The sequence below is a fragment of the Pongo pygmaeus genome, chromosome 4 (genome assembly GCF_028885625.2).
Source record: "Pongo pygmaeus isolate AG05252 chromosome 4, NHGRI_mPonPyg2-v2.0_pri, whole genome shotgun sequence".
Lineage (NCBI taxonomy): Eukaryota > Metazoa > Chordata > Mammalia > Primates > Hominidae > Pongo > Pongo pygmaeus.
Window position 1 is genome coordinate 119,544,771 of NC_072377.2, and position 24,251 is coordinate 119,569,021.

Consider the following 24,251-nt stretch of genomic DNA (forward strand, 5'->3'; position numbering starts at 1 on the left):
GCCATTACATAATGGTAAAGGGATCAATTCAACAAGAAGAGCTAACTATCCTAAATATATATGCACCCAATACAGGAGCACCCAGATTCATAAAGCAAGTCCTGAGTGGCCTACAAAGAGACTTAGACTCCCACACAATAATAATGGGAGACTTTAACACCCCACTGTCAACATTAGACAGATCAACGAGACAGAAAGACAAGGATACCCAGGAATTGAACTCAGCTCTGCACCAAGCGGACCTAATAGACATCTATAGAACTCTCCACCCCAAATCAACAGAATGTACATTTTTTTTCAGCACCACACCACACCTATTCCAAAATTGACCACATAGTTGGAAGTAAAGCTCTCCTCAGCAAATGTAAAAGAACAGAAATTATAACAAACTGTCTCTCAGACCACAGTGCAATCAAACTAGAACTCAGGATTAAGAAACTCACTCAAAACCGCTCAACTACATGGAAACTGAACAACCTGCTCCTGAATGACTACTGAGTACATAATGAAATGAAGGCAGAAATAAAGATGTTCTTTGAAACCAACGAGAACAAAGACACAACATACCAGAATCTCTGGGACACATTTAAAGCAGTGTGTAGAGGGAAATTTATAGCACTAAATGCCCACAAGAGAAAGCACGAAAGATCCAAAATTGACACCCTAACATCACAATTAAAAGAACTACAAAACCAAGAGCAAACACATTCAAAAGCTAGCAGAAGACAAGAAATAACTAAAATCAGAGCGGAACTGAAGGAAATAGAGACCAAAAAAACCCTTCAAAAAATTAATGAATCCAGGAGCTGGTTTTTTGAAAGGATCAACAAAACTGATAGACCGCTAGCCAAGTCTAATAAAGAAGAAAAGAGAGAAGAATCAAATAGACGCAATAAAAAATGATAAAGGGGATATCACCACCGATCCCACAGAAATACAAACTACCATCAGAGAATACTACAAACACCTCTACGCAAATAAACTAGAAAATCCAGAAGAAATGGATAAATTCCTCGACACATACACCCTCCCAAGACTAAACCAGGAACAAGTTGAATCTCTGAATAGACCAATAACAGGCTCTGAAATTGTGGCAATAATCAATAGCTTACCAACCAAAAAGAGTCCAGGACCAGATGGATTCACAGCCGAATTCTACCAGAGGTACAAGGAGGAACTGGTACCATTCCTTCTGAAACTATTCCAATCAATAGAAAAAGAGGGAATCCTCGCTAACTCATTTTATGAGGCCAGCATCATCCTGATACCAAAGCCGGGCAGAGACACAACCAAAAAAAGAGAATTTTAGACCAATATCCTTCATGAACATTGATGCAAAAATCCTCAATAAAATACTGGCAAACCGAATCCAGCAGCACATCAAAAAGCTTATCCACCATGATCAAGTGGGCTTCATCCCTGGGATGCAAGGCTGGTTCAATATATGCAAATCAATAAATGTAATCCAGCATATAAACAGAACCAAAGACAAAAACCACATGATTATCTCAATAGATGCAGAAAAGGCCTTTGACAAAATTCAACAATGCTTCATGCTAAAAACTCTCAATAAATTAGGTATTGATGGGACGTATCTCAAAATAATAAGAGCTATCTATGACAAACCCACAGCCAATATCATACTGAATGGGCAAAAACTGGAAGCATTCCCTTTGAAAACTGGCACAAGACAGGGATGCCCTCTCTCACCACTCCTATTCAACATAGTGTTGAAAGTTCTGGCCAGGGCAATTAGGCAGGAGAAGGAAATAAAGGGTATTCAATTAGGAAAAGAGGAAGTCAAATTGTCCCTGTTTGCAGATGACATGATTGTATATCTAGAAAACCCCATTGTCTCAGCCCAAAATCTCTTTAAGCTGATAAGCAACTTCAGCAAAGTCTCAGGATACAAAATCAATGTTCAAAAATCACAAGCATTCTTATACACCAATAACAGACAAACAGCCAAATCATGAGTGAACTCTCATTCACAATTGCTTCAAAGAGAATAAAATACCTAGGAATCCAACTTACAAGGGATGTGAAGGACTTTTTCAAGGAGAACTACAAATCACTGCTCAAGGAAATAAAAGAAGATACAAACAAATGGAAGAACATTCCATGCTCATGGGTAGGAAGAATTAATATCGTGAAAATGGCCATACTGCCCAAGGTAATTTATAGATTCAATGCCATCCCCATCAAGCTACCAATGACTTTCTTCACAGAATTGGAAAAAACTACTTTAAAGTTCATATGGAACCAAAAAAGAGCCCGCATCGCCAAGTCAATCCTAAGCCAAAAGAACAAAGCTGGAGGCATCACACTACCTGACTTCAAACTCTACTACAAGGCTACAGTAACCAAAACAGCATGGTACTGGTACCAAAACAGAGATATAGATCAATGGAACAGAACAGAGCCGTCAGAAATAACACCACATATCTACAACTATCTGATCTTTGACAAACCTGACAAAAACAAGCAATGGGGAAAGGATTCCCTATTTAATAAATGGTGCTGGGAAAACTGGCTAGCCATATGTAGAAAGCTGAAACTGGATCCCTTCCTTACACCTTATACAAAAATTAATTCAAGATGGATTAAAGACTTAAACGTTAGACCTAAAACCATAAAAACCCTAGAAGAAAACCTAGGTATTACCATTCAGGACATAGGCATGAGCAAGGACTTCATGTCTAAAACACCAAAAGCAATGGCAATAAAAGCCAAAATTGACAAATGGGATCTAATTAAACTAAAGAGCTTCTGCACAGCAAAAGAAACTACCGTCAGAGTGAACAGGCAACCTACAAAATGGGAGAAAATTTTCACACCCTACTCATCGGACAAAGGGCTAATATCCAGAATCTACAATGAACTCAAACAAATTTACAAGAAAAAAATAAACAACCCCATCAAAAAGTGGGCAAAGGACATGAACAGACACTTCTCAAAAGAAGACATTTATGCAGCTAAAAAACACATGAAAAAATGCTCACCATCACTGGCCATCAGAGAAATGCAAATCAAAACCACAATGAGATACCATCTCACACCAGTTAGAGTGGGAATCATTAAAAACTCAGGAAACAACAGGTGCTGGAGAGGATGTGGAGAAATAGGAACACTTTTACACTGTTGGTGGGACTGTAAACTAGTTCAACCATTGTGGAAGTCAGTGTGGCGATTCCTCAGGGATCTAGAACTAGAAATACCATTTGACCCAGCCATCCCATTACTGGGTATATACCCAAAGGACTATAAATCATGCTGCTATAAAGACACATGCACACGTCTGTTTACTGCAGCACTATTCACAATAGCAAAGACTTGGAACCAACCCAAATGTCCAACAATGATGACTGGATTAAGAAAATGTGGCACATATACACCATGGAATACTATGCAGCCATAAAAAATGATGAGTTCATGTCCTTTGTAGGGACACGGATGAAATTGGAAACCATCAGTCTCAGTAAACTATGGAAAGGACAAAAAACCAATCACCGCATGTTCTCACTCATAGGTGGGAATTGAACAATGAGAACACATGGACACAGGAAGGGGAACATCACACTCTGGGGACTGTTGTGGCGTAGGGGGAGTGGGGAGAGATAGCAATAGGAGATATACCTAATGCTAAACGACAAGTTAATGGGTGCAGCACACCAGCATGGCACATGTATACGTATGTAACTAATCTGCACATTGTGCACATGTACCCTAAAACTTAAAGTATAATAATAATAAGAAAACAAAACAAAACAAAACCTTTGTGGTTAAATTTACTTTAAAAAAAAAAGAAGTGACCTGAAAGGCAAATATATATATATTATATATATATATGAAAAAATATGTATATTTATATATATATTATATATTCTTAAATATTATATAAATATATGTTATATATTTATATAAAAAAGATTTAGGTAAAAATCATTTATATATAAACATATATATCTTCATATATATGAAAAATATAATTTACATAGAGTAAGTGCATAAAATTTAAACATGCAGCAATTAAATTACTAAATGAACACCAATTCTAACTCTTACCTATGTGGGATATGTAGAAGTGGCCCAGAGCCCGTTGGTCCTATCTTTTTGGTTCGTTCTTCCCAACCTTTGGTGGATTTGTAAAGCCTAGAGGGATCTCTACTAACATTGTTTTCAACCTGTAATCAGAAGTAAAATAGTACCATTTAATTATACGAACTCAGTTTGTACTAGTAAATAAGTAAAAGCCTTAGTGCAGTTTTAAAAGACATAGTTGATATTGGCTAATAAAACCATTAATAGCCTCAATAAACTTCTCATTGGGCTCATATAGCTAAAAGAAAATTTAGACTACATCAATCTATTCATAAACTGTTAGTTTATTTCTTTTAGTTCTATTATTTTATTCTATTCTATTCCTATTTTTCTATTTCTATTATGAGAGAAATGTAATGCAGCTAAGTATGCTAGTGATACAGCCAGACAACAAATTTAGGATAAGTAACTACCAATAAGTCTTCCGTTTTATCCATGAGGGTCACGAACATCTTTAGCTCTGAGTACTGCAAGAGAGATTAAGCAATGCTCATAGCTGCCATTGATCTAAAATAGAGGTTCATATAGAAACAAATTTTTAAATGACAAGTAGGGGGAACAATAATTCAGAGTGAAAGAAAATGGTGCTCATAAGGTAAAATGACAGAATTCAAATAATGGTTGCTTAAATTGTACCAAGTTATGCTTCCTAATACGTAAATAAGTATGAAATTTAAAGTAGATGTTATAGAAATAAGGTGAGATATAAAGGAAATAGATTTGATGTCAGTATCCTTACAAATCAAGGAATTAGGATAATAACAATGAAAATAATCTCGGTGCAGAGTACCTTTTCTTTTAATTTTGCCAGTCTTCTTTGTTTTTGTGCCTTTTCATCTTCCTTTGCCTGTCTATCTAGAATTTTCAATTCAAGTTTATGTAAATCCTTAAAAAAAAAACCCATAGCATTAAGAAAGCATTTGAACTAGAATTTGTTCAAAATTTAGTTGTTCACAAGTAAAATTAAATTACCTTACCTATCAATATTCCTTCAATATTAATTCTTTCCAACAAAGCCTAACTAAGAGCTTTATTTTCTCTGAATATAAATGGTAACACATGCACATCCTTTCTGTATTATTTTATTTTAGGCATCTCTTGTTTTACTTTAAGGTTCAACCTAAAACTCTCTTTTAATAGGTGAGTTAAGCCCATTTTCATTCATCAATGTAGGTAGGTATATGTCTGATTTCAGATCTCTCTTATTATTTTATATTTTCTGTTTTGTGGGTTTTATTTTTTTCTTTTATTATGTGTCCTGCTTATTTTTGGGGTGTATGAGGAGGAATGGGAACTTTTGTTACTTAGGAAGATTTTTATATATGAACTAAAATAAATGAACTAAAATTTTCAGTATTAATGTGCTTTGTCCGTGTTTTTGTCTGTTATTTTTCTTTGTACCTCCCTTAGTTTTTGCTTTACAAACATTGCTGCTATATATTTTGATGCACATAACAATTCATAAATTATATCTCATTTGCACCCTTTTTCATTTTAAAGTCCCCTTCCTTGTCTTAATACTTTTTGGAATGAATTCTGCCAGTATGTCTTTATTAGCATTTTTCTTGTATATGTTTGTTTAAAATCACCTTTAATTTGACCACCCAGCAATAATCACAATTCCTTTAAGAAGACAAGCATCTACAATGCACTTAACTCTAGGGTACAGGGATGCTCAAAAAAACACACCACTAATGCAAACACACCACTAATGCCCTCATGGAGCCTACATTATGGTGGGGAAATGAACAAATAAGCAAGTCATCAATATGGTAAAGCCAGCCAGTTTGGCAGAGAAGACAAATCATTCAATCTTGCCTATGGCTACCTTTCTAGTCTCATCATCTGTTGGTTCCCCTCTCCTGCTTAATGCCCTAAGAATATTGAAGTGTTAATAGTTTCCATCACAAACCATACTGTTACACTCTTTCAAGCTGCTATTCATGCTGTTGCCTCTGCTAGGAAGGACCTCATCTTTCCTTCCCTTCTTCAAGACTCAACCTAAGTATTACCTTCTCTCTGCCACTCATAGCTGTGGTAGTGTCCCTCCCTGTACTCCCTCCTAAGTACTCTGTCCATACCTCAATCACCACACTCTTTAACACATTATACTGGAATCTCCTACTTCCACATATCTTTCCCACTAGACTATAACCTACTAGAAGTTAGGGAGCACGGCTTACTCATTTTGGTATACTAATGCTATATACAGGTCCAATATACAAGTACTCAATTTTTGCTGAACTGAATTTGGAAGTAATACCTCCATGTGTAGCATTTAAAAATTATTTAGGAAATAGATTTACTCACTCTTTCTTGAAATCTGGAAATTTCATCAGCAGCATTTTTCCTTTTTTCTGCCTTTTCTGCCTTTTCCCTTATCTCCTTTTCAAGCCTCAAAAATTCTTCCTGTTCTTTCTTCTGCTGGGTATAACTTTCTAGTAGTAATTTTAACTTAAACTGGCGCTGGCGTTCTTTCTGATGTTTTTTCTGTTTCTCTTCTTCTTCTTTTAACTGGGAAGCACATTTCATTGACATTTCTATACTTTTCTGTTTCTTCCAAGCTTCAACTGCCAATTTCTGTTTCTTTCTTTGTTCCTCTTTTTGCTTTTGATTATCCTCTTGTTTATTATGAAAAAGCATAGGTGTGTTGTCTGCCTTTCCCTTTAACTTGAAAATTTCCTCCCTTTTTTGCTGCTTTTTAGTTTTCCAACTCTGAATTGACTAAATGATTTTTTTAAAAAAAGAAAGCAAGAGAAAAAAGTTTTTTAATAGCCAAAAGTATTTTAAAATACATCAATTCCATCTTTCTAGAAAGAATATTGATTGCAGGATGCTGGATGCTTAGGTTTTTCAGCTTTGTTTTATTTTTAACCAATGCGATTTTTTTCTACTTCTGTTTTTTAAAAATTGCTGTCTCTTAAAACTCTGAATAATGGGTTATCCTTTTGGCCTTCCTCTTTCTCTCTTAATCACCAAGTTCACAAGGACTATAACTCATGAATTATCCTTCTCCTCTTTACCTGCTTCTTTTTTTTTTTTTTTGAGACGGAGTTTCACTTTTGTTGCCCAGGCTAGAGTGCAGTGGCGCGATCTCAGCTCACTGCAACCTCTGCCTCCCAGGTTCAAGTGATTCTCCCGCCTCAGCCTCCCAAGAAGCTGGGATTATAGGTGCCAGCCACCATGTCCGGCTAATTTTTTTGTATTTCTAGTATAGATGGGGTTTCATCATGTTGGCCAGGCTGGTCTTGAACTCCTGACCTCAGGTGATCCACCCACCTTGGCCTCCCAAAGTGCTGGGATGACAGGTGTGAGCCACCGTGCCAGGCCTACCTGCTTCTTTTATTTTCATGGGCAACATCCCTTTCCTCTAATCATCTCATTTCTGCTTTCGAATTCTCTTTCTAGACTTAGAATACTTTCTGAGTGATCTTTATCTGGTCAAATATCAGAAGAAGAATTAAAGAGTAGGGTGGTTAAGAACATGAACACTGAAGCCAGACTATTTGGGACCAAATCCTGGCTTTGCCGTTTACTAGGTGCGGCGTTGGATGAGCCACTAAACTTCCCTGTCCTCATTTTGCTCATCTATAAAGTGGTAGGTAGTATTTCTTGCACAGTGTTGTTATGAAGATTAAATGAGTTAGCGTCTGCCACATAGTGCTTCTGAAGTATGTATAAATAAATAAATAAAACAGCTCAATAGCTACAGAGCTGTCTTTACATATGGGTATGTAAAAATTATTTCAAATTCTAGCAGGCTTCTCCATGCCATTTAGGGCATATTCACTGAATTACCTTCCCTCCAAGTCAAGAAACTATTTCCTCATCTTTCTTTATGACATATCATTCATTCCACTCAATAAATCTTTATGGTATGTATATATACTATATACAAGGCAATATGATGGCAACAATGAAACAATATTAAAACTATACCAAATGCCATCTAGTACAGTGCTACTCAAAATACCAGTCTGCAAAAATATCGGGAATTTGTGTCAAAAGGCAAATCAATGCACTGCTTCTTTCAATGTGAAAATTTTCTATGGAAAAAAAAAAGTCAATTGAACTAAACAGTGCTCACTGCATAGTTAATTCTGGTGCAACTATTTTATCCCACTGTAAACCAGTAACAGTTTGCAAACCCATATTTAATCCATGGACCAAGTCTGAGCAGCACTGTTCTAGGTGAAGTTCAACACAGGCATACCACAACACATCATATAAAAGGTGTAAGTGTTAGTGAAATCCTGAGGGAAGTTACTTATGTTTGGGTGGGCAAGGAGGAGGCAACATCTGATCTGGGCCAATTTTGATAAGCTGGGATTGGAGGGGGAAAGAAAGAATGGAGGTTCCAGAAAGTGAGAACAAGATAAGCAAAGGCATTCAGGCCAGAAAGTTCACAGCATGTCTGAAAATGTCAGTATAATATCTTCACTTATTAAAAACACAGGATATATTAAAGGAAGTGGGAGATAAAAATGGTAAATTTCCTACTCAACTTCTTAAAACTCCGTAGATTTAAAACTGAGCTCCTGATATTTTCCTCCAAACTTCCCTTTCCTCCTCCAACATGCCTTTCTTCAGTAAATGGCACCTCCACTTTCACAAACCCTTCTATCTCACTCCTACATCCTGCTCATATCCTATCAAACTGATGATATATCAGTCACCAAATATCAGGAAATAGAGCAAATGGGAACAAGGAAAATAAGCTAGAATCTGAATGGTTTACTTTTATCACAAGAATCAGTGTGTCTGTTTCTTTAGGTGGTTTTCATTAGCAGAATAAACTAGAGGACTTGGTAAAGCACAGATTGTTGGGCCCTACCCTCACAGTTCTAATTAGGTCTGGAGTTGGAGCCTGCTAAGTTCTAATAAGGTCCCAGGTGATGCTGATTTTGCTGGTCTAGGGACCACTTTGAGAATCCCATGTTTTCAGTATCTTGGGGAAAAAAGCCCAAATGACTTATGTTTCAAACATTTTTCTTAAAACCCGAGAAGTCAATTTCCCTACATTCAATTTATTGCCGGAGGGAGGGATGGGAATGACAAGAACAACAAAAATGCAGCTATTCCCTCTAAAACTTTAGACTAAACATGGACTCAATTATTTCTTTAATACTCCTTAGGTATACCATCTATGGAATAAACACAACCTTTTTGTTAAACCAGGTAAGTCAAACTTCGTCATCGCTGAACTCTACAAAAAAAAAAAAAAATGACTCAGACTTACTGTGGTTCTCAACTAGGGGCTATTTTTCCCCTCCAGTGGACATCTCGCTAGAGACATTTTTGATAATCACAATTAAAGAGATATTATAAGCATCTACTCGCTGGAAACCAGGGATGCCATCCTATAATGCACAGAACAGGCCCCCACAACAAAGAATTATCTAGCTCCAAATGTCAATAGTATCAAGGTGAAGAAATCCTGATCTGATGGAAAGCCAGAGTAATATTTTTGTAAAAATGGACCTTTTTAGGTATCTGCCACAATCAGGCGTTATTTTTTTTCTGGGGTAGCTAACATTCTGAGTCTTTAAAATAAGCAATATGGTTGAAGTTTAAAAATCTCAAAGAAATGTTTACTAGTCAAAGCATTTTTTCTACTGCCTCTTGATTTTTCTATTCAAAACAATGTGGCCTTTGCTGGTAAGATGACTTTTTTCAAAAGTCTCAGTGGATCTGGATTGCTCACATTTCTGAGAAGTGGATACAGAGGACTGGACCCATAATCAGAGGCTTTTTGTCCCATTATGTTATTTGTGAGGGAGACATGTTTGGCTATGAGGAAGTCCAAATGTTGTTCTATTACTTGGGTAAAATTACTTGACTTTCTTTTTTTATTTTTATTTTTTCTTGAGACTAGGTCTCGCTCAGGCTAGAGTGCAGTGGTGCAATCACAGATCATTGTAGCCTCAACCTCCTAGCCTCAAGCAATCCTCCCACCTCAGCTTCCCAAGTAGCTGGGACCACAGGTGCGTGGCACCATGCTCAGCTAATTTTTCTGTATTTTTTGTAGAGACAGGGTTTTGCCATGTTGCCCAGGCTGATCTCGAACTCCTGAGCTCAAGCGATCCATCCGCCTTAACCTCCCAAAGTGCTGGGATTACAGGTGTAAGCCCCTGTGCCTGGCCAAAATTACTTAACTTTCAATGCCTCAGTTTCATCTTCTATTAGATTGTCGGGGGAGGGGAACTATAAACACACTTCATGGGATTGCTGTAAAGTTAATGAGACATGTTAAGTGTTTAGTACAGTGCCTAGAACATAGAAACACAGAATGAATAATAGCTATTATAATTATTACCTCTTTTTTTCTTTCTTCTAGAGCCAGAAACTTTTGATACCATTTTTCATGCTGTTGAACTTCATTTTGTGTTTTTCCAGGAAGGTGTTCTAGAACTTCTTCCATAAATGTTGGCTTCCCTTTATGTTTGTTTCTCACCTTTACAAAGTTCTGGTGATCATAATCATCCCAGCCACCTTGTCGCCCTCCTGTTTGCTGAAGGAATTTTTCAAAATCTAGTACCTCTTCTGGAAGAGTACTTGGTATTACTTTGTCTACAGGAACTTTGCTTGAGATTGCTCTGAAAGCTTTCTCTGTTTCTGAATTACCCAAAGCCCATGTGTCAATTTTTCTTGATATGGCACTCAACTCATTATTAGTTGTCTTCTCTTCTTTAATTAGCTCTTCATATCTAAAATTTTAAAAATAAAGTTTGAATAAGAAGACAATCCATATTAACTCTTCATTTTCCATCAAATTTAAGATACCAGACTCTTTATATCATCTTCTCCGCTTCACATTACTAACATTTATAAATTTAAGCCTTAAAAGAGTCTCCTCAGAGATAAAAACAATCTTTCAAATTCTTATTTGGGATTTTATAGTAACTAAATATGAATAAAATTTCACTTTAAATACGAAAAGCCACCTAAAACTGAGAACAAGAAAGATATTGTATTTCTTTTGTATAAGACTCAAATACATAATAACAGAATGCATTATATACAAAAACCTACTGGGGCCAGTTATTAAAAAATAAAGGTCAATAATTTTATATTAAAATGAGTTTAAAACATACATCAACCTCTGCTCTTCTTTAAAAGTGTTAATTGCATTTTCAATTTCTTCCATCATTTCTCTGAGCTTCTCAACAACTGTAAAAGAAACATGGAAAATTATTTTGTGCCATTTTCCCATATGGCTAAAAGTTAAATATTAGGAAGAAAAAGAGGAATGTTCCCCTAATTTTAAAATATTTCTTAGCCTAAGGCATAAGAAAGTTGTGCTCAAAAGTGAATTTTTATGATTGCTATTTTTTCTGATTACAGACATTTTCCCTATATACTCATATCATAATTATCTCCATTTTAGAGCTGAGGGAATGAAAGCTCAGAGATATCAAGTAACTTGCCTAAAATTACATAGCTAACAAGTGAAAGATCAAAGGTTTGACCCAACACCTGTCTGATTCCTAAGTCCATACACCCTGAGCCCTTTAATTTGTTGCTTTGATTCTCAGGAATGAATATTACAGTAAGCAAGGAGGTAGGGATATAATTTGTGGGATTTTTTTCCAAAAACTAGCATTTGTCCTAAATCAGTTTAACCTTTCCTTATGTATTAGAAATGCCTCTCAAAGATAATTATTTCAAAAAGCAAATGAAGGGAAAACGCTGGGACAGGATTAAGGAAATCAATCTTTTTTCCCCTTAATTAGCTGTTTTTAAACCTTTGTATAACATAGATTCCCAATCCTGTAAATGACACTAGTATGTTTTCGGCCTACCTTATAATTTCTAAGGATTTGATAATACTTTAACAGATATATGCAGAAATGCCCGATTATAGTTCTCCAGTGTAAACTTACTAAATCCTAACCGATAGAGTTTAGCTACATTAATAAACTTATTAAGTCCTAACCAATAAAGTAGAGTTTAGCTCCATTAATAAACTTATTAAGTCCTAACCAATAAAGTAGAATTTAGCTCCATTAATGCCAAATAGAAAATACTAACACATAAGAAAGATTATAATATTTAAATTTACTTACAATCAGGTGTAGGCTTCACATCTTTTAACTGATGCTGAAGTTTCTTTACATTATTATGTATTTTGGCCAATTGTTGCTGGATTTTTGCTCCTATGAGGAAGAAGTATGCACTTAAAAATAATTATGTGACAAATGTGGTTACAATTCAGGATTCTATATGTAAGAGTGATCACTGTTAGTAAAAGCCAAGAGCAATTAAATAAAGAACAAAAGATAGTTATTTATGTCAAAACATTAATACTTTAAGCACCTTTGCTCTAAATAAAGCATCTTTCGATATCTTCCAATATTTAAAAGCATAATGGGCTAAGTCTTACTATAACCCATGCTAAGGAAATGTCTTTTTTCCCCCTCTGTGTAGATTGAGTTATTGGACATTGTGTTCGATGTAAATATTAGCAGTTTCAGCATAGTTTGTTTTGCTCTTTAATAGTGTTTCATTTCTTTTTAATTTGTTATAATTTATGGAAATAGAATTTGGTCTTAACTCTATTGTGGGAATATTAAAACTATTTAGTTAATTCTGTGAATACTGAGAAACTTCCCATTGAGAATTAATTTCATCCAACCAAATCCTCTAGGAAAGGGGCAGGTGATACTCATTGATATCACTGGCATGGCCCTGAGGAGGTGCCTCGGGTATCATTCAGTGGTATACTACGCCACAGGTTGCCAAGCTCAATCAAAGGACCAGCCTGGAGTAAAATATTAGGCCCACGACAAAGCCTGAAAAGTAAATGAGAGTGTCAACGATGTTTTCAAATCGTCTTTATCAGCACAAAGGATTCTTCTTTCATATTTTTTTCTGAAGGAATAATCTTACTTTAATATTTACTTAAATTACCAGGCTAATGTCAAAATATTTGCATTCTTATAATAGTAGTATTATTATTTTATCATCTTGGGGTACTTTATGCACCCTTCTCTTTTTTGTTTTTGCAACTTTTCCACAAATGAGCACGAAGCACCAAAGGCTTGGTACAAAAGTCCTTAAAAGTAATTATTTTTTAAGAAAAAGTTTATCTATAGGTTTGCAGTCAGTGTGAATATCCAAAATAAACCTCTTAATACGTATATGACAACTTTGTCTTGTTCTGTGTTTTTCATTAAAATTCAAGAATTCCATAAAGGCAGAAACTTTTTGTAATTTACTTTGTAGGGTCTTACTGTTGAACTTTAGGTCAAGAAACGTCCCTAGTAAAGTAATTAGGAAAGTGTTTTTTGTTGTTTCATTTTAGCCTTAGTTTGATCAGCTACCAAAATATCACTACAGGGCTGATAATCTTTTTATTTTATTTATTCATTTGGATATATAGACAAATCATTTAAGTACAATATGACATAAATGCAGGCTAAAATTGAGGTATGATATTTGAGGTAAGGAATAGGTATTTCTACTGCTTAGCTGTAATATATGAAGGGAAAACTTCTCTATCTTTATGCTAAGACAAGCATTCTTTACTCTCCTAGACAGGAAAAACATAAAATGTAGTAACACTACACTTTATAAGAGCAAAACTTATAAAAATAACTTAAAAAAATAAGAGCAAAACTATAGAACAAAGGGAAATAGATTGGTACAAATAAAGTTGCCATAATAAAGGGAAAATCAAGTGACCTAAAATTTGCACAAAATTTTACTTATTGGCATTACCGAGACATAGAAAAATCAGCCTCCCAGTTGTCTACAAAAGAACTGAGGGAAATAAAGAAATATTGAATCGGGGTGTCTAGGTTTTTCAATGTATCAAAGAAGGAAAATGATTCCTGCCACTGCTTGACAAAGGATAACTTTTTAAAGTAGTGTAATCTTTTCTTTTAAAAAATAGTGCAACCTTATATTTTGAAAGAAAAAAATCACTAGGAATTTATTTTAATTGATGATAAGGGAGTATCACGAGCAGTCTCATCTCTACATAGTAAGTCTTAATATTTTATAAAGCTTAGTTATTTGATAACCATTATTTTTCCTTTAAGAAATGCTAAGCAGCTTTTTTAATATAAAGATTTTATAACATACAGAATCTAACGCTACAATGAAACAAAATATTCTCAAATTCTTTAAGGGTAACATTCAGTACACTCTTGACGATGATTAATATTCATAACAAACAAAAGAACACAGTCATGTACAATCTATCTATAAGGTACATTTTTGTATATTATCTCATCAGATGCACAGTAAGGCTCTCCTGAGGTAGAAATGACAAGTTTTAGAATGTAGACAAGGAAACCCAGGTTTATGCAATTATCTGACTTGATCACCTCATACAACTACTAATTATAGCTTTGAATCTGTGGATGCTTACTGAGTCCAGGGCTCACTCAACAATGCCAGGGTAATGAGCTAACATCAGACAGCCCAGAAATCACTCTGCTTTTAAGAAATTTTAATAGCATTTGGTGGTGTGTCAACCAAAAAAATCCCCCAAATCCTCTCTTTCTTTTTAAATTGGAAGAAACATACAACAGAAAACAATCCAGTTGGTATGACTAAATAGTGACCCGAAAGAATAAACACATGTCCCTAAAAGACAAATTTTACCAACTAAAATACAGAGAATATAACACAGTCAATAGAGAACTGACTCTGTTGATAGAGAACACAACACAGTCAATGCACAAAGACAAAGCACAGGGTAAAACTGCAACTTTATATCGCTCAATAGTTTTTAGATCATCACAAACTCAACTTACTTTCTGTTTTCCTGCTGTGAATCAATTTATTTTCCAATTCTTCTAGCATACTATGTTCAATTCTGAAGTCACTTTTTTGGTTGTAGAAATGACTGTGTTTATCTTTTTCCATGTTAATTACTCTTTAGGAAAAGAAATAAATAGTATAAATATGATTTAAATATATTCTTAGTAGTTTAAAATATGAAGACACTCAATAATCAGTATTTTATATTTGGATTAATTCATCTATGGAATAAAAATAATTACTTTGGTTAATAAGGCTAAGGAATCAAAACATTAGTCAAAATAATAGCTAGAAGAGTTAATTTCAATCAAAAACAACTATAATTTGAACTGCTATTTAAATCATAAAATGATAATTTAAGAAAATGTGGATATACATTTGCTTTGAAAATGCATAAGCTTTTGACTATTGATTCCAACTCAGTCTCACTGGAGCCTGAAAATGGCCATCACTGCTGACAACTGCTTTCAATAGTAGATACTATTAATTTTGTAACCTTAGCCAAGATGGTTAACCTCTCCAGGTATGAACCTCCTCATCACTAAAACGTGAATAATAACAGCTCTCCACTATCTAATAGGGCTATTATTCACATCAAATGAGATAATATATGTGGGAGATCTCTGTACAGTACAAGTATACTATGGAAATGCAAGTTATTAATATTATTAATAAAACTAAAACTTCAAGAGACTAACCATCTACAAAGACAGGAAATTTCGGGTATTTAATGACTATTGTCTACATTTACTTCAGGGCTTCTTTCAGCACATCTTTGCCCCTTGAATTTAGTCTATCTAACAGTAAGGAGTTCTCATTGTTAGTTTGCACCCTAAGAGAAAACAAAAACAAAATAAAACACTACTGAGAAACTTTTTTGATTGGGCAAAGAAATTAATTCTCAAGTTACCTTTTTTTTTTGAGACAGGGTCTGGCTCTGTCACCCAGGCTGGAGTGCCATGGTGCCATCTCAGCTCACTGCAGCCTTGACCTCCCTGGCTCAAGCAATCCTCCAACCTCAGTCTCCTGAGTAGCTGGGACTACAGGGGCGCACTACCATGCCCAGCTAATTTTTTTTTTTTTTGATAGATACAGGGTTTTGCCATGTTGCCCAGGCTAGTCTTGAACTCCTGAGCTCAAGTGATCTGCCCACCTCGGCCTCCCAAAGTGCGTGAGCCATCATGCCCAGCCAAAATTAATTTTCTTAATGTGTTTCTTTCTCCCAGAAGGTGGAAATTAATATGAATATTTCTCCACTAATCTTGGATTTAATAAGTGGTGGAGCATCGCTGGCCATTTACTTAATTCACACAGCCTGAGAGGCAACTATCTATACCGTAGAGTTTCCCAATCTTTTCCACTTTGCCACACATACAGAATTTTTTTTTTTTTTGAGACAGAGTCTCGCTCTGTCACGAAGGCTGGAGTGCAGTGGTGAGATTTCAGCTCACTGTAACCTCCGCCTCCCTGGTTCAAGCAATTCCCCTGCCTCAGCCTCCCAAGTAGCTGGGACTACAGGCGCCTGCCACCATGCCTGGCTAATTTTTGTATTTCTCGTAGAGACAGAATTTCGCCATGTTGGCCACGCTAGTCTCAAACTCCTGACCTCAAGTAATCTTCCCGCCTTGGCCTCCCAAAATGCTGGGATTACAGGCATGAACCACTGCATCTGACCGCCCATAGAGAAAAATTTAATATTCATAAGACACATGGGGGTAGACAGATGAGACTGCCCCAGAGCCCACCACTGCTCCAAAGGCTGAGGGGATCATGTCTTAGCATGTGTGTTTAGGTAGCTTCTACTGTTTGTGAGAAGAAATAATGGGTAGATAAAGATATGAAATAGATTTCAGTCCCACCTGGCAACTCTAATGGACTGAGTCCTGGGTTGAGGACTGGGAAGTTCATCTAGGCTCTGGTTGCAGATGGGGAAAATTACTATGATAAAAAGAAACGTCTGCCATGGACACGGGATATGCTTCAACTTTATATCACTCAACAGTTTTTAGTTCATCAGAAATTCAACTTACTTTCTGTTTTTCCTGGATTAGAAATATTAACCTATAAGGATATTCAAAATATGCTAATTAATGGAGACAAGTTGACAAAAATGAAAACAACCTCCTCAATAGAAGAAATGCAAATTAAAACTATATCACAGTAACACTGCACACCTATAATATTGGCAAAAAAATCACAAATTTAATATATTTTGTTAACAAAACTGTGAGAAAAACATGTCTTCTCATACGTCGTTGGTGGAACTGTTGTCTACGGTGGGCAGTTTAGCAATATTTATCACATTTGCAAATTCATTTATCTCTGACCCAGTATTTCCTTTTAGGAATTTATCCTAAAGATATACTTACAAACAAATAATGTTGACCTGTGTGGGTATGGTAATTAATTGCAGCAGTGTTTGTTATTAAAAAAAGATTGAATATAACCTAAACGTCCATAAATATGGGCAAGTTAAATAAATCATATTACATTCATATACTGGAATATGATACAGTCGTACTCTGTTCTACGTATTGACAGGAAAAGATCTCTAAGATAACCTCTTTTTATAACAAAGTTTTTGTAGGAAAATGTTAGACATATTCAAAAGTACAGAATGGTAAATTGATGCCCATCATATGATATGAATTTTATCTCACCCTGATTCAGCAGTTTTACCTCTCATCTATCCATCTATCTTTGCTTTGCTCAGTTTAAGTATTTTCAAGTAAATCCATTACATCTACCTTTGCTTTGCTTAGCTTAGCTTAAGTATTTTCAAGTAAATCCATCACATTATGCAATTTCACCCCAACAAACTTTTGTGTGTGCCTCTAGAGTACTGATATTTGACTTATCTAACTATAATGCCATTATTGTGCCTAGCAAAATCTACAATTCCTTGTTATCTAAGATATACACTTAAAAAAATGCAGAGCAATGTGGACAATATGCTACCATTTATACAAAAAAGGAAAAATCTGAATATATATTTATATTTCTTTATAAACACATAAAATATCTGGAGAAGGATACATAAGAAACTAAAACTAGTGGGTTATCTGAGTGGAAAGGAACTGGGTGGCTTGGATGAAGAGTAAAACTGAGACTTTCCACTGAGTACCCTTTGATTTGTTTTGATTGTTGAACCATGTAAATATATTACGTATTTTAAAAATTTAAAAAAATGATATTACAGATTGTGGTTTTTTGTTTGTGTTTATGTGAATTGTTAGATAGAAACACTCTTACAATGAGTTTTTCTAATATTCTTTCAGTGAGTTTTTCCAATGCCCTAAAACAGATGAAGAAGCCTGCTCAGAACTGTAAAACACACTGGTTGCTGCATCTGTGGATATTAACCATTTGGTGGACATTACCCTATCTAGAAAGAAACATAAAACAGAACCTCTAACCTAAAATCTAATTCTATCTAGAGTAATGCATTTTAGAAATTTTAAAGAATTGTATTTTTTCAAATTCTGAATACTAAACATATAGGTATTAGCAACTTCAAGCATACAATACGTTATTATTAACTATAGTCACCATGCTGTACATTAGGTTTCCAGATTTTTGCTATTTTATAACTTGTACCCTTTGACCAACATCTCCCCATTATCCCCACTCCCACCTCATCACCCCCGGACTCCTGGTAATCACCATTCTATTCTCTGTTTCTGAGTTTGACTTTTTTAAGATTCCACATATAAATGAGATCATGCATTGTCTGTCTTTCTGTGTATGGCTTATTTCACTTAACATAATGAAAATCTCAGCTCACTTTTCTAAGAAAGTTGATCTTAAATATTCTCAACCCTTCACGCACACACAAGATAACTATGTGAAGTGATGGATATGTTAATTAGCTTGATTGTGGTAATGATTCTGCAATGTATGTGTACATCCAGACATCACACTGTAGACATTAAATATATATAATTTTTATTTGTCAGTTATACCTCAATAAAGTTGGGGGAAAAGACAAAAGTATTATATAAATGCAATGAGAATTTAGTCTCCAAAAGCTACAATATGGTATAGCTTTTTAAAATTCTAACAGTACACTTTTTCATTGGTAGAATTTCTAAATAGAGAACTGCCACCAATTCTGATCCAGAGACCATTCCTTATAATAGGCTCCTTTTCTCATGTCCTTTGGCAAATTGATACCATGTAGGTTCAAAGCAATGTTTTGATAAAGCTCTCAACTGTAGGGTAAAGCAATGTTTTGATAAAGCTCTCAACTCAAGGGGTGCCTTGAGTTCTAATTCTTTTTAACATTCCTCATATTTACATGCTGGTACTGCTGACAACATTGAACATTCAATAAATATCAATGGTTGTTTAAAAAAAAAGTTCATATATATTGAAAATTTAAAATAAATGGAAGCTTCTCAAATAGCTTGGTCATAAGGGGCAAAATGGATCTGAAAGGAGCAGAAACCAAGGAAGTGAGATCAATTAAAAAGCCACTCAAAAAAAAGTAAGAGCACAGACTTTTCATTAAAATGATTCACTGTCTTCCTTAGTGAGATCACACCCACATATTCAAATAGGCTTGGTGGTGAACAGCACTGGTTAGTAAGAAGAACAATGGCTTTCAGAGTGGCTGGAGCCAGCCTAAGAGTCCCTCAAACACCATTTATTAACCATGTAACCTATGGAAAGATGTTTATCCTCTATGATCCTCAACATCCTCATTTGTAAAACAGGAAGAAGAGCAATTTAAATATATGATGTTCGTCATTTATAAAACATTATAAAACACTTTCATACATACATAATAAAAAACACAAAAACGATTCACTTCCTCAAAAACATTTACCAGGCGTTTAGTTACAAAGTGAAAATAGATTAAGTCTGTTATTTGTTACATAAAATCTAAAGAAACAGCTATTTTGTTTCCCCTGAAATACACAGATTCAAAATTGTAAAAATAAAGAAAATTGAAATAACTCTACTTACAATTAACTTTATATTAAACAGCCTATTATTTCATACCTCCCGTCTTTCTCTTGTTATATTTGACAGGCTAGTGATTACAATTTTATAACTTAATGTGAGCCTAGGTAGGGTAGAGTAGAATTAATTTTTTATTGTCCATTATAAAATGGCTAGTAATGTTATTTGAAGATTATATTCTTATACTTACTGATTTTTAAATTTTTCTGCTGTGCGTACGAATTCTGCTTTCTTAGTCTGATTAACTTTCTGCTTCCAGTTTTGTAGATGAAAAGGACGAATTCCACCTGAAGTACTAAAACAGCCATCACTCTGCATTGAGAACAAGAAAAACTTAACAGTAATGAAAATAGTAAGACATAAATGTGGAATTTTTTCAGAGAGATAAAATGTCAATAGTTGAGTTTCTTGAAGGATAATTTTGGGGCCAATCTCACTTAACTCTTAAAAGTACATTTGTGGAAGAAGGAGTATCTATCAAATGAAGGAATATCTATCTTAAAATGCTAAACTGAGTAAGAAATGTTAAATATCCAGGGATTATTTGCAAAATAATCTAATTCATTCAGTTGGTCATTTAACAAATATGTATTGAACACTATGAAGTGACACGGGCTACATTAGACACTAGGGAAACAATGATGATCTATAATAATATGGCCCCTGTCTGAAGGTCTAGTGAGGAAAAACAGATTTAAAGAGATAAGAGTAAACAAGCAATAAAATGAAAACTCCACCAGCTGCAATAAACGCTATTAAGAAAATAAATATTAGGGCTCAGATGGAGAAAGCGGAGCAAGGGTTTGCTTTTTTCAGTTACAATGGTCACAGAAGTTCTATTTGAGGGGATGACTTTAAGGAAGATTGAAGCCAGCCATGACAGGAGCAGTAGGAAAGTGTGTTCTAAGCAAATGGTTCCACATGTGCAAAAGCCCTAGAGCATGAAAGACTTTGCTGAGTTCAAGCAGAGAAAGGCCAATTGTGTCATGAGATTAGTAATGGTGCAGATCTTGGTAGGAGATGAAAGTAGAGAGGCAGGTATGTGCCAGATCATACAGACATTTTAGGTCACTTAGGGGGTCTGGATTTTATTGAAGAGTTTTGAGCAGGGAAATGCCATGATACATTTAACTCTTTAAGAACAATTTTCTGGCTATTCTTTTGGAGAGTAAATTGATGGGAGGTGTAGGGGTGGAGTGAGGCAAGACTGGAAGCAGGAGATCAATGAGGTACCTAGTACAGCTATAGAGACAAGGAATGACAGTGTCCAGGACTACTGGGCTGATAGAAAATAAAAGAAGACTCAATGTATTTTGGAGGTATCACCGAGAGGGATTGCTGAGCAATAAAAATGGGTTGTGGGGGATGAGGGGAAAAATAAACAAGGCTTCAAATTTCCTGGAGCAAAAAAGAACAAAGTAGCAAATCTAAATCTAGGAAATATATTTTAAGTCAAAATGTAATTCGCAGACCATAAAATATGTCTGTTTGAAGTGTACAATTCAGTGGTTTTTAGTGTATTCACAAAGTTTTGTAACCATCACGACTATCCAGTTTCAGAATATTTTCATCATACCAAAAAGAAACCTCATACCTATTAGAGGTCACTCCCCATTCCCCTTCCTCCCAGCTCCTGGCAACCATTAATCTACTTTCTGACTCTATGGATTTGCATATTCTGGAGAATTTATATAAATGGGCTCATACAATGTGTAGCCTTGTCTGACTTCTTTCACTTCACATGATGTTTTCAAGATTCTTCCATGTTGTACCATGAATCAATACTCCATTCCTTCTTACAGCTGAATAATACTCCATTATATGGGTCTACCACATTTTCTTTATCTACTCATCAGTCATTAGCTGATGGACAATTGGGGTGTTTTCATTATTTGGCCAAATTAATCTGAACATTTGTGTACATGTTTTAATGTGAATATATGTTTTCAATTCTCTTCATTATATACCTAGCAGCAGAATTTCTGGATCATAAAGTAACTATTTTTTTTTACTTTCCCATTTTGAAAAATTGGGTGGCATAGTGGGGCCTGGTGGCTCATGCCTCTAATTCTAGCACTTTGGGAGGCCAAGGTGGGAGAACAGCTTGAGCTCAGGAGTTTGAGACCAGCCTGGGCAACATAACAAGATCCTGTCTGTATAAAAATTAAAAAAAAAATTAGCCAGGCATGGTGGTGTGAGGCCACCAGGAGGCCACCTCAGGAGGCTGAGGTGGGAGGATCACTTGAGTCCAGGAGATTAAGGCTGCAGTAAGCCATAACCACACAACTGCACTCCAGCCTTGGGGGACAGAACAACACACTGTCTCAACAACAACAACAACAACAAAAAGGATTGCCCTTTTATTGTTGAGCTGGAAGCATTCTTTATATACTGGATGTAAAAGTCCCTTATTAGACATATGATTTGTAAATATTTCCCCCCATTCTCTGAGTTGTCTTTTCACTTTCTTGATAATGCCTTTGAAGCCCCCAAATTTTAAACTTTTTAAAGAATTGCCAGACTGTTTTCCACAGTGGCTGCACCATTTTACATTCCCACCAGCAATGTATGGGGGTTTCAATTTCTCTACAAACTCACCAATAACTGTTATTATCTGTCTTTTTCATTACAGTCATCTTAATGGGTATGAAGTGATTTCTCACAGTGGTTCTGATTAGTCCATAATGACTAATGATGTTGAGCATTTTTTTCATGTGCTTATTGGCCACTTCTTTTAAGGAATGTCCACTTAAATCCTTTCCCTTTTTAAAAATTTGGTTGTCTATTTATTGTTGAATTGTAACAGTTATTTATGTTACTCAACTTTTATGGGAGGCTATTGTTTTGAACAGAGCTCCTGCAGTAGGCCCCAACAGACCAGACAAAATAAAAATAGAGTCACTCATGCTAAGTGCCATATGATCAAAATGAAACTTTGAGGAAAGAGGTAGATTTCCCCAACTGACCAATTTTTCCTGAAAACAAGAGATGCACAGCAACCAATCAGAAAGGGTCCAGTCAACCTGAGTCCGAGTAATAAGAAAAGCCTCTCCGCTTTTACCTTCATAAGTTACCTGAAGTAAACAGATGTTAACCAATCCTCTTTCCTTTTTTTTTTTTTTTTTTTTAAATTAAAGTGTTGAGGGTCTTCTTATGTTGCCCAGGTTGGATTCCTGGGCTCAAATGATCCTCTTGTCTCAGCCTCCTGAGTAGCTGAGACCACAGGCGTATGCTACTGTGCTCAACTCCAATCTGCTTTTTTCTTTTATTTTTCTTTTTGCTTCAAAATATTCTTTCATAATTGAGATTTTATTCGTTGTGTTGAAAATCAGTACACACACATTTCAATTTGCACACAATTTTTAACATAGGTACCAAAAATCTAAAATGCCATTTTTTTTTCCCCCCGAGATAGAGTTTTGCTCTTGTCATCTAGGCTGGAGTACATTGGTACCATCTTGGCTCACTGCAACCTCTGCCTCCCGAGTTCAAGCAATTCTCCTGCCTCAGCCTCCCGAGTAGCTGGGATTACAAGCGCCCACCACCACGCCCAGCTAATTTTTCTATTTTTAGTAGAGACAGAGTTTTGCCATGCTGGCCGGGCTGGTCTCGAACTCCTGACCTCAGGTGATCCGCCCACCTTGGCCTCCCAAAGTGCTGGGATTACAGGCGTTACCCACCGTACCCAGCCACCATGTAATTTTGAAAGTTACTCCAGTGACTTTCCAGCTTAAATTTGGAGGGAAATTTTCCTTAAGAGGTGATCAAGTACCAGTATCTTCACATGTTGATAAGCTGTTAAATACATCCCAGCAACTCACAATTTAATACCATATACACTACAAACTCTAATTTTCAGTCTTTCACAACACACTAACAATGTTATTAGGAAAATATAGGACTACCATAACCAAAGATGTCACAGAGTGCACACAATTCTGACAGGGAAAGCCATGATCAAAGAGTGGTTTTTATAAGGAAACAATTCTACTAAAAAATGACATGGGAATGGAAGTAATTTAAAATGTTCAAGACATTAAATGCAGGACCGTGACTCCATATCGCCATTTAGTATGCTTAGTATTAGAAGATATAAGAACTAACCCCCTATCTATGAAATGCTATGCTGACACCCAAGACAGTCAAAGCCTCCCATAATTGAATATTCCACACTATTTTCTGGTTATACCAAAAAATAAACAACCAGCGAATGATTTCACCTCTTAAAGCATTTACACTTAAAAAACAGGATGAGGTGGGATTCCCTCCTTCTTAAAAATGTTCCCTGAGTGACTAAAAAACTTGCATTTACAAGATAGTTGATAAAAATATTCCTCTGGATTGTACAAGGAGGGAGACGGGGACTACTAAGACACAGTAGACGACATTAATCAGACTGGCTTCCTTTTTTTTTT

The 24,251-nt window shown here is 35.5% G+C and overlaps 1 protein-coding gene across 2 annotated transcripts in view; it reads right to left on the minus strand.

Moving 5' to 3' along the window:
• Positions 1 to 24,251, minus strand: part of CCDC112 (coiled-coil domain containing 112) — a 33,775-nt gene that overhangs the window by 1,612 nt on the left and 7,912 nt on the right. The window contains exons 2-9 of one of the 2 annotated variants that reach the window (XM_054488206.1): positions 20,027 to 20,148; positions 14,865 to 14,986; positions 12,168 to 12,257; positions 11,196 to 11,271; positions 10,418 to 10,808; positions 6,412 to 6,825; positions 4,892 to 4,987; positions 4,066 to 4,184 (exon numbers count right to left, since the gene is read on the minus strand). In XM_054488206.1, the coding sequence (XP_054344181.1) occupies positions 4,066 to 4,184; positions 4,892 to 4,987; positions 6,412 to 6,825; positions 10,418 to 10,808; positions 11,196 to 11,271; positions 12,168 to 12,257; positions 14,865 to 14,986; positions 20,027 to 20,148 (1,430 nt within the window). The remainder of the gene's footprint in view (positions 1 to 4,065; positions 4,185 to 4,891; positions 4,988 to 6,411; positions 6,826 to 10,417; positions 10,809 to 11,195; positions 11,272 to 12,167; positions 12,258 to 14,864; positions 14,987 to 20,026; positions 20,149 to 24,251) is intronic. The other variant, XM_054488207.1, reaches the window with a different exon arrangement.